General features: G+C 40.5%; 1 protein-coding gene across 1 annotated transcript in view; it reads right to left on the minus strand.

The window, feature by feature from the left end:
• Positions 1–6,778, minus strand: part of LOC121879007 (phosphoenolpyruvate carboxykinase, cytosolic [GTP]-like) — a 49,258-nt gene extending 42,480 nt beyond the window's left edge. Inside the window, exon 1 of the mRNA XM_042385459.1 lies at positions 6,726–6,778. Coding sequence (XP_042241393.1) covers positions 6,726–6,763 — 38 coding nt within the window. The 5' untranslated portion in view covers positions 6,764–6,778. The remainder of the gene's footprint in view (positions 1–6,725) is intronic.
• Between the last annotated feature and the right edge of the window lie 5,531 nt (positions 6,779–12,309).

Raw genomic sequence — 12,309 nt, forward strand, 5'->3', positions numbered from 1 at the left:
CTCTCAGCTTGTGTACAGCACTAGCACCTCTACCACGAGAACAAAACGAGTCATATTGTCACAAGCGGTCACAGCTATCTTGAGCCTTCGTTGTTTGTGAATTAACTGATAATTTAATTTAGGAAATGATAATAAATGAAGCAGGCATATGGAAACCAAACTAGGAAAATTTAATGAAATTTATACATAAATAAGCCGACTCTATCCGCCCGTTCGTTATGCATGGCTACAGTTTTGAAGATAGAATCTTGAAATTTGGTGTGCCTTTGTAAACAGCCACGAGGATGCTCAAGAAAATTTAATTTGTGGCCCGACCTTCACCTAAAATTGGCCCCCTGTACACGACCACATTTGTTTTCACACTAAGAGCTGAAATTTGATATGATTTTTTTTTCATGTGCAGTTAATTTGGGTCAAGGATGGACATTGGACATACGCTATGATCTGCACCTCCAGTTCCAGGTGAGAGGGATAGCTGCAACCCTTCTTATATACTGTCTCAAAAAACCCGAGCAACACCTGTTAAATAAGTACACAGAAAGGGAACTTCAAATATTAAGCAAGTATTGATCCAATATGAAGGTTATACAGTACCTGAGGTTTGTGTATGAGACTCACTCCCTCCTAACCTAACCTAATGCATCTTACGGTGTTTTGTGGTGAACATTATTAAACAAATATACCAAAAATACAATTGAAAAGTAACATAAAACAATATTTCCTTGAATGTGAAGGTTAGACACGTACTTGGCGTGCCTGAGACCCAACTAGTGTTTGGTATAGTTTTCATAGGTCGCTTGGGTACACTGTGTTTATGCTGATGACTAAACTTTAAATTTCTTCCCTCACATAACATAAGCAGTTGCCTTGACCACCGGGTAAACAAATGGAAATCTAACCTAACTTAACATAACCTCACCTAACATAACCTAATCTAACTTAATCTAGCCTAATATAACATAACTTTCTAACCGAACCTAACATTAATTAACCTAATCTAACTTAACCTATTGTAACCTAACCTAGCCTAATCTAACTTAACCTATTGTAACCTAACCTAACTTAACTTAACCTAACCTAATATAATCCAACCTAACTTAACCTAGCCTCCATGGTTTACAAGAGCCAAGGATGTGATCTCAAATGTCTAGCTTACTCTTCAAATGCGATGTGGTATAACGGTGAAGCTCATCTTTCACACCTGTGTCCTGGGTTGGTTTAATCCTCAGCCCGGGACAGGTGTGCGAAGGGTGTTATACAGGTGCTCTTATTCCCTCCTTTAGTGAAACTGTGCAATGAAGAGCAAACTCATGCGGAATACTGGGGAGATTTAGCAAGCCATCGGGTTCCTTTACGTATCAAAGCTGTAAATCTAAGAGAACAGAATAGAACAATATTGTAAGACCAATGATTGTCTGCTGTAGGTGGACAATACTTTAAGAAAAGGAACTAACATCTAACCTTCAGGAGACAAGGAAGCAAAGTGTGGATGGAAAATATTAAACGATCATATAACAAACAAAATATTATATACAGTGCCTCTCCTCAGATACAGCGCGTTCCCTCAAGTTAGGCTTCAGCATAGCAACTTGACCTTGGTGGGAGGACACTTGGTGATAGGTTGTCCACGTGAAGTAATAATAATTGGGTGTAAATACTGCACCAGTTGTCTCCGTGGGCCACTACAAGATCGTTAACAATGTCCCTTTAACATAACAGACTGTAAACAATGAGGGTGAAGAGTGAGAGTGAGGGGGAGGGGGAAAATAGAGATTCAGAGGGTCGGTGGAGAGTAAATACAGTACCGGACAAACTATTATTGGCATTGTACGATATGTCATGCCTAAGGTCATCTACCTACATGATGGACCAGCAGTATTGTTGTACGCCGGACAGCCTGATGTCTTTCTTCCTGTATCACTAACTGGCTGTGTGTAACACCCCTGAGAGGATGGTTCTTGGCAGACTTTTATAGACACATGTCACCTAACATCATTGGTTTCATATACGGTAAGTGTACATTATTGCATCACCACACTCTTAACTATACACAGTGATAAAAGACACAAATACACTATGCTTCTTGATCTAAAAGCTGCATTTGATATTACCAATAGGCAACTTATATTGTACGAACTAGCCAAAATGGATACAGGAGGTCGGCTGTTTCAAAGGATGAGTTATTATTTCACCAACAGAAGGGCTGCTGTACTCTTTCAGGGTTACAAAAGTGAAATAAAAAATATGCAATATAGCAGACCCCAAGGTGGAGTACTTAGCCCCAGTTTGTTCAATGTTCTATGAAAATCTATCTCAGATAGCCCCAGCAATATTGTTAGCTATACTGATGATATTCCTATATATACTAAAACTCATCGTGAAACGGAAACCACCCTGAACTATGTACTACGTCAGCCTGTGAGAACCTTGGCCTCATCATCTCCACTGAGAAAACTAAAGTATTTAACAAACAAACTGGTAACCGCAAACGCTGACTATCAAAGTATAAGATAGGACTCAACCACCAGGACAGGTTGTGGGGAAACACATTTGGTGAGTGTGGGGGGCAGACAACCAACACTAATATTATGGCGGACAGTATATTAAAAAAAGGCGACATACGAGAGACCTTTCCCAGTAGTGGAGGCGGTGTTAAGGTAACTATAGGTATTACGAGTCTCCCGTCTGACCGCACCTTTGTAGTGAAGACGAATTTAACCTACAATGAATTCTGCCATTGTTATTTTTATTGTTAACTTTCTCTACAGAGAGACAGATGGATATAGAATCTATATCCATCATCTATCTGTTCTTAACCTTTTTTAAGTCTGGTGAAAGCTATGGACCCCCTCCCGAGAAAAATGCACATAAGCACATAAACACAACTTTGCATGCAATGAATATACTTTATTTTATTGAAAATTAATTGCCTCATACTGTACAGTGTATGACATACACAAAGTATGAATAAAGTCAACAATCTTAACAAAGAATTATGTTTCACACTTGTTTATGCAAAAATTAATTTTTATCTGACTTTCACGGACCCCCTGAAGCCCATCCATGGACCCCAGGTTAAGAACCCCTGATATAGATATTCATTAAAACCGTCATGGTTCAGCATGTATATAGACAATGCAAGTACGCAACCAATATATACCTAGGCAGTGCAAGTATACCAAAAATGAACCTAGACAGTGCAGGTATGCAAACAATGTACTCAGACACCTCGGGTATACAAACAATGGTAAACAGCGATGCCGTTATACCAAGGATACCCATCAAAGTCATCAGATACTCTTTCCAGTAGAGTCCGTTGTCTAGGTTTGTTTACTAATCCATAATAATAAATCTACATGATACCCGAGGCACCGACTATATACAGAGATAGAGTAGAAATACAATAAGCGAGATAGGAGTGACTAGTACGATGTTAGTAAGTCACCTGGTCCCGATGAGATATTTACCAGAGCGTTGAAGGAATGTAAGGAAGGGCTTAGTATGCCCTTAGCAAATTTGTTTAACATGCCATTACAAACGGGTGTGGTACCAGAATCCTGGAGGATAGCTAATGTAATATCGATTTTCAAGAAGAGAGATAGATCACTGTCCTCTAACTACCGTCCAATAAGTTTAACATCAATTGTAGACAAATTACTGGAAGCAATAATTTCAAACTCTATTCGAAATCACCTGGAGAAACACAAGTTGATCAATGATTTCAAACATGGCTTCACAAGCAAGCGTTCATGCCTGACTAATTTATTTAAAAAAAATCAGCTGTTTTCGAATCAGTAGCCGACAGACACGCTTATGGTGATGGTATATCTCGACTTTAACAAAGCCTTCGACAGAGTCCCCACGAAAGATTAATACGAAAAGTGGAGGCTCATGGCATTGGAGGATATTCTAAAATAGAATAGGGCTTGGTTACAGGTCAGGAAACAGCGAGTGGGCATTAACGGCACTAAATCCGATTGGAGTAACGTCACTAGTGGAGTACCCCAAGGCTCAGTACTATGGCCATTATTATTTATTATATTCAATGTGGACAAATGTAAAGTACTTTGTCTAGGGGATGTAAACAGAGAAACCATATACCAGATGAACAACGATGTTATAGAGAAATCCGACTGTGAGAAAGATTTAGGAGTAATGATAAGTAGGAATCTTAAACCAAGTAAAGAATGTGCATGTATTTGCTCGAAACAAGGCTAACAAAGTACTTGGGTTCATACAAAGGAGTGTTAGTTACAAGACTAGCAAGATCAGACTAAAACTATATCTTGCACTTGTGAGACCTCACTTGGATTACGCAGTTCAATAATTCTGGTCACCGTACTACAGAATGGATATAGAATCCCTAGAAAGAATTCAGAGGAGAATGACAAGACTAATCCCAGGCATTGGGAGCCTTGAGTACAGAAACAGGTTAAAGCATCTTAATTTGCACCCCCTCGAGAGACGTAGAGTGAGGGGCGATATAATCGAGGTGTATAAATGGAAGTCAGGGCTAAACAAAGGGGACATAACAAAGGTACTCAAACTATTCAACCAGGATCGATCTCGTAACAATGGTTTTAAATTAGAAAAAAATTAGATTTAGGCGCAAGATAGGTAAACATTGGTTTGGAAACAGAGTAGTGGATGAGTGGAACAAATTACCAAACATCATCATTAACTCGAATACGCTGGGTAGCTTCAATCATAGATTGGATGGATATATGAGCGATAGGGGTTGGGTGTAAATGGGACTGCCCAGTATGGGCCAAAAGGCCCGCGGTAATTTCCTCCATTCTTATGTTCTAAAATTGTCTCACCCCCTTTTAAAATGTAAATAACCTTTTGAGTTGTTGGTCAAGCATAAATAAACCAGTGTGTTCTATCAATATTGTCTTCAAGTTGTAAATGGTTCAGATAATTTACGGATACACTATTTAATGCCTTTTAACCATCAACTCTTCTGAATCATTAAATGTTGTCTATTGTAAGAACAAAAGCCCAGACCAGGGGTCACCAAACTACGGCCCGCGGGCCGGATCCCAAGTCCTTCCCGGCTCGTGGTAGCTCCGCCTACGCTCTGACGTTACCAGAGCTTTCGTTCTGGCTTGCAAGTATTGAACAGAATGATTATGCGGCCCGCGCTCGTCATTCTTTCAGTTATCCGGCCCACTGTGAAAAAAGTTTGGTGACCCCTGGCCCAGACGAACGCACTTATGAACAGCTCTACGTTACACCCAACCCCTATCACTCATATATGTCCGACTTATATTTCAAACTTCCCAACGCCAGGGTGTTTGCACAGCAGGTGAAATAAGCTGGGGATGCTTAATCTTCACATAATCCAAAATGAAACATCGCAGAAAACCTTGATCATCCGGAGAAATGATTTGATAAGTTGATAACGGAAGATAACATCAAAATCAGAAACATCCAGCCAGCCAGCCAGTCCCCCAGTGGTGAGTCTGTTGGCGGTGGAGAGGAACAAGGTTAAGAAGATAGTCTGAACCAGTAGAAACTAGAAAGGACCAAGAGAGTTATAGTGCGGGAGGTGGTGGGCAGGGCAGAGAGCGCCTGGGTGGAGGAGGTGGTAGTGGTGAGGCCTCAGGAATGGTGATGACCTTGACACGGATACAGTGAGGGTGGAGGTATAGTGTAGCATCACCATGACTGGAAAGTGGCGTGTGTGTGTGTATGTATATAACATGACCACGAGAAGTTGACAACAGGCCACCCATACCTGTAGCATACACCTGACATCCTAACGTACAACTCATACAAATATATTATCACCCTTACCTGCAAGACACTATTTATTTATTTATTTTATTAACTTTTTTTTGTGGGGGGGAGGTTACGTTAGGGTGGGTTACATTAAGTTAGTTTAGGTTTGAGTAAGTTAGGTTAGATTAATATATTTGGTGGAGTTTCATCTTAATCGCAATAGAAACAAATATTTTGAACTCTTGACAACATAAAGTGTGTCTAAGATGGGTAAACGCATCTGTTGGATCACTTTACCATACAAATAGATAGATAATTTTATATAATCCTCATGCAAGTTTAAAATTGATTCAGCATGTTACGTAGACAATGCAGGTATATAGTTCACCATGTATATAGACAAACAGGTATACAGTATACATAGACCGTGCAGATATACAACTTTACTGTATACATCCCAAGAAAATGTGGGTATATAAACAACAGTAAACAGTGAGGCAGGCAATTCAATCAAGGATAACCAAGAAGGCCAACAATATATGATAAATCCACAAGTCCTTATTTTCGTAATTTCTTAATTATATTTTGACAATAGCTGAGGTAATAAAGGTATTCTGTATTGAAACTATAGTCATGCATGTATTTTGTCACCAAGGGAATGACAGAATCCAGTCGTCACTCTTCACATCATTCCTCACACAACCGCGTACCAACAACTACAAGTAACCTTTCTTGGATCACAAGTCAACCATTACCCTCAAGTGTACGTAAATTTGTTCATGACATATTTTCCTGTAACCATAAAAACTTTCCCTCTATGTTACCACACATTTCAGTTACTTAACGTGATCACTAGGTCTAGCCTGGGCCATGACGTGTACGTATCCGTTTCCCAGCTCATTACTTCCACTCACTTCTCTATGTTTTTACACGACTGAAAATTTGTAAATGTGCTTGATTAGCTTACTGTTAAAAAAAAACTGTATATTTTATTAACTTACCTGTAATAGCGGGGAAGGAACTTGCAAATAACACTCATGGTGGAGATTTGTTCGGCACTACAGGGTAGAAGAAACGGTTGTCGACTGGTCAGGTGTTGGGACGCGGGAACATTGACCCTCGGTTGCCGACGAGGACATTTCACCCACGCTTAATTTATTATTCATATATTTTTCATGATACAGTTTATCTAAATACCTCGCATTAAGGTAATAAGACGCAAATTTATCCATTAAACACAATATCTACCGATGATTCATTTTGAAAAACAAGATCAGTACCTAACAGGTAGTTTTCGCAGGTGGAACATTCAATAGAAAGTAGTAACTTGTAGTGACGTCATTATCTCACACAGAGGCCACATGTAGTTATCTATGGGCGTATGGGTAAAGTGTAAGGCCACAGCCCACAGACGTCAGTGTAAACTATTATAGAATTCTTTTAGATTTAACTACTCATTAGTGATGTAATGGCTTTGACGGTGAGTTGGTTCATGACGTGTATAGCTTACTCGTCACGGTACGGGATAGAAAACACAAACAAACAAATAAACATATACACACACAAACCAACATACACACACAAACCAACATACACACACACACACACCTCAGAACCCCCCACTAAGACTCCGTTAAGTCATACTATGTGAGCGCTCACACACCCAGTTGCGCCGACGACTTATACGAGGCTGCTGTCGTTGTGTAATCACTGTGTGGGCGTGGTTGTGGTGGGTGAAATCATGGGATTGTAGATAATAATTTTCTTTAGCGTGAGGATCGAGGACATTAGAGGAGGTGAGGGAGGGATAAGGGAATGAGTGTTCGAGTGAAGGGTGAGGGAGGGGAGGAGGTGGAGGATGAGAGATGAGAGAGGGTTCGCACAAATCTTCTACAAAACGTTAATGTTAGTGTTTGTTCTTAGTTTGCTTACAGGCAAGTTTGACAGTTGAAATGGTTGATGGCTGCGAGCGATATTAATTCCATTTCTATCAAGTCATCTTCCTGTCCTGTGATATAATGTGTACAACGAGGGAGTTTTACCTTGTCTAAATTGTTGGTTATCAGGCGGCTTCCTCCCGATGCCTGGGTCTCCTGAGTGAATTGGCAGAAAATGTGCATACGTGTGTAAGAGGTGCTCACACAGCATCGCGCCACTTCCTGTCTTCCCACACCTAACACACCAGTCTACAGTAACCCATCTAATTTAATGTCATGAGAATAGCTGGTTGTGCTTGGGGTACCTCAAGTCCACCCAGCAGTGAATGGATACCTAATTTTACATTTGGGGAAAAGACGATACTGTAATCCATTTTATCATCGTCATCAATATTATTCATATAACTTTTCATTTTTATTGACAATATTACTATATTATTGTATGACCATTGATTTTTAACTAATATAACATCGGGTTATGTCAGGTAACTTGAGGATTGAGAGCTGTCTGTGTCTATCTGTCCACGTGTGACTTGTGTAGTGAGGGGTTGTCAGACCACAGCTTACATCTCAGAAACTCTAGGCCTTCCCTAGGTCAAGTGTAGGGTAACTCTGCGGTTGACCAAGGATTGTAAACCAACTAGCTCCCCCTCCCAAGTCACACATGTAAGAGGGCACCAGCCGGCTCTCTCCCAATATACACAATGTCCTACACCGCAGAGGGGGGCCAGTCTTGACCCGACATTAGGAGGGGTCAAGTGTAACTCTCACGGTGGACCAGGGGTTACAAATCAACTAGCTCCCCTCCCATGTGACATGTCACCACAACAGACATGTAAGAAGGCACCAGCCGACCCTCTTCCAATATACAATAACCTACTCTCTGAACAAAGGCCGGACCGGACCTCACAATTAGCCAGGTCAAATGTAACCCTTGGAGCCCAACTCAAGGGGGCCACAAATCAACCAGGGCCTCTCGTGTCACACGGCCCCACCTGATGACTTCTCCTTACATCTCAGAAACTCCAGTCTGACCCGACGTTTGGGAAGTCAAGTGTAGGGGAACTCTCACGGTTGCTCTCCCAATATACACACGGCCCCACCTGATGACTTTCCCAGATAGTTCTGAAAAAGTCCAGGCCTGACCGCACATTTGCGGGGTCAAATGTAAGGAGACCCTTCGCCGCCCCCCAGGCCAGCTGAACCTGACGGCTCGCATCCCAATATATAGGACGTCCTGGTCCTCCCTCGGGATTCGCAGAGAAGTAGTTGTCTTGTAACAAGGTGGCCAGCTACGACACCACCAGGCCTGCTCGAGCCGAAGTCAGAGGCCGGAGGCAAGTCGCCTCCGGTCAGGACCGAGACTTCCCTCCGGTGTCCCAGCTAAGCAGTCGCCCACCCGACACCAGTGTCCCGAAGCAGTACCAGTGTCCCAGCTAAGCAGTCGCCCTCCCGACACCAGTGTTCCAGCTAAGCAGTCTCCCTGCTAGGCCTCCCCTAGGTCACGTGAGTGTTTGTCAGAGCTTTCCATGGGATGAGTTACCTACGTGGGAAGTGTATTCATTTCATGTTCGTGTCCGAGAATCAGAGTGTCTAGTAACGTAATATGATGTCCTAGTAACGTAAATATAATGTCCTAGTAACTTCAATAGAAGGTGTTATTAATGTGTCCATGTCATGTTCGTAATTAATAAAGAGTTGTAACGAAGCAGTGTTTGAGAAGTCGCCTTTAAGAACGTAATAGATGTGTATTGACGGGTAAGACACGACCAGTGTACGATAAGAGTAAATAACTATCACGGCCACGCTACCAAAGTCTTCTCTATTTATACTCTATCTCTATATCTTCTACTCTTAAAAGTTTGTAACATTACACTTGCGTGTCTGTCTAATTGTGACTTACCTGTCTGTTCATGTGTAATTTGACTGTCTGTTTATCTGTTCAAGCGTGACTTGCCTGTCTTTCTTTCCTCAGTCGTATGACATACTTATCCATCTGTCTGTCATTGTGTGACTTGCCTCTCTGTCTGTCTACTTATCCATGTGAAATTTGTCTGTGTTCATGTGTGATTTGCTTGTCTATTTGTCTGTTCATGTGTAATTTGACTGTCTGTTTATCTGTCTTTCTTTCTTCAGTCGTCCATTAACATTCACTTCATCACAGGGATTAGACACCTTTATCACAAGTTTAGAAGACACACTAATATGACCTTTACATTTTCAATATATTTTTACTGAACAAATATCTCAATCTGCCTGTCTGTCTGTCTATCTATCTATCTATCTATCTTGTACGTTAAATAAAAAATGCCAAACTGATGGACATTTTGGTGTAGTGTTCGGCTATCACTTAAAAGTCACGACTAATAAAACACGTAAGGTTTCTTCCTCAAACTTAGACAGTCTAGACTTATATATATAGACAAAGTAAGTAACAGGTATGTAGTTTAGCGGTGTTGCATTTGTAATGTTCCTCGCACTACAAGCGACTCAGTACATGTAGCATCGCCGCACATAGACAGTGGCGGATATATAGACAAAGTACATAGTGTGGGTATACAAACAATGTACCTAAACAGTGTAGATATATAAACAATGTGGTATACAGACAATGGTAAACAGTAAAACAATCGACCAAGGATAGCCAACAAAACCATCAGATGCTTATTTCCAGGAGGGTCCTTTGCTTTACACAAGTTTAGGGAGTAAGACAATAATGAGCAGTAAATGGTTTTAGGATTAGTTCAAAGATACTGATTGGTGGATGCTGATAGGAGACATAAAACAATACATGATACATCGCTGTTAATTACTTTAAGAATGATTAAAGAATTGCCTTAATGTTTACCATTCTATACCAGCACTGTCTAGGAACATTGAAAATTGTATACCTGCACGGTCTATATATACTGCATATACAGTACCTGCATTGTCTCTATACAGTACCTGCATTGTCTCTATACAGCATGATGAATGGTATGCCTGCATTGTCTATATACAGTACCTGCTAAACTGTATTCAGTAAACCCTCCAGAGGGCTTAATTCAATGGGAAAAAGCCTAATTGGTACCGAGGGGCCACCCAGTCTCAATTTTTCCCACATGTAACCTATATTTTATTGCTGAAAGAGAATGAATACTTAGTTAATCAACATACACATAGAAAACCAACCTTTATATTAAAGTTGAGGTGTTTAATGTACACTAAGCTGGTATCCGAGTACTTTTTCATTTTCTTCCCTACTCGATACTCATGAGAATTTTGTCTGTTTTTATCCCATCATTTGAACCACCACTGCCATCCCCTCCAATACCCCCAGGTACTTTTGAGGCCATTATTCCGAGCGAGAACACCGCGCCAAGCGAGAGTAAAAAAAAAGGGACACACAGGCATAGGTCACTCAAACGAGCAGCAGGAATGTGGATTGACGCTGTCAAAATGGCTGCCTGAACAGCTGACTGGCACTTTGCGCTCGGTAAATATTCACCAATAATACTCGCCAGTAGTTTAAAGCAAGATTTATCTTACACTTATTATTCTACAATTATTAGTTGTGATTGCATTTAAATTGAAACTCTCGCCAAAGGTGAGGGTTTGCTTGCCATAATGGAGGGCAGGGTACTTTGAATTTTGACCGCCAACTTAGAATTCGCCAAACTGGAAGGTTTATTGTACAGTACAGCACCGGTACCCACATTGTTTATATACATGCTGAATTATATCCCTGCTTTATCTACAGTGTATAGACATCTTGAACTGTATATACCTGGATTGTTAATATACATGTGGAACCAATTGTAAACTTGTATTACAATTTCACTGAATATCTATTTATATACTGTATCTATCTATCTATCTAAGATCTTAAGTATTATGTGACCAAGTGAAGCCACCAACAAAACATCAGTGACAACAGCAACGAAAAAAAAAATACAAAAATCAGGATTTGAAAGAAAAATTGGAAATTGACCAACACAGACAGACATATCATTAATGATTTGAAATGGGAAGGAGACTCATAAAGAAAAAGTTAATGTTATGCTGAGAAAAGTGGTTATCTTGATGGACGAATTACACATTTCAAGTGTTGACAGTTGACACACTAGATAAGCATGCAGTACAACTAGTGAGAGTCAACTGAAGATAAAGTAAAGGTCAAGTAATCAGGGTGAGGGTACAAGGTGAGGACGAGGTTCTCTTCCCGTCCTCACACCACTAAAGACAAGAGGTAACTCACCTGTAAATAATGTGTACACTATAGCTGGAAGTAATTAATGTACAGTGGATCATTATTTCATAAGTTCATTTATATTTATTCAATCCGTCCAAGACCTGATTAGCATGGTAGTAGTGGCTAGCCTTAGTACTGGAATTTTAAGCCCTTTTTCCTCACAAAACAATGTATAATATCTCAGTCCACAAATGGTGGTTCTTGCTGTGAGGCTGGACTAGGACCTCATCACAAGGAACAACGGTGATTTATTTACAAACGATGGCTACAATTTGTTATAGGGCTGAATAGAACCTACAAATTCACCCTTCCTTTTCAATGAGGGTTTAAAACATTTATGTTTCATTAACTGTAAAATTATTTGAGAATTCCTCACAGAGTCTTCAGCAAGCCTAGGTTAGGTTAGGTTAGGCTGGA

The sequence above is a fragment of the Homarus americanus genome, unplaced genomic scaffold (genome assembly GCF_018991925.1).
Source record: "Homarus americanus isolate GMGI-L3 unplaced genomic scaffold, GMGI_Hamer_2.0 scaffold4060, whole genome shotgun sequence".
In the NCBI taxonomy this organism is placed as follows: domain Eukaryota; kingdom Metazoa; phylum Arthropoda; class Malacostraca; order Decapoda; family Nephropidae; genus Homarus; species Homarus americanus.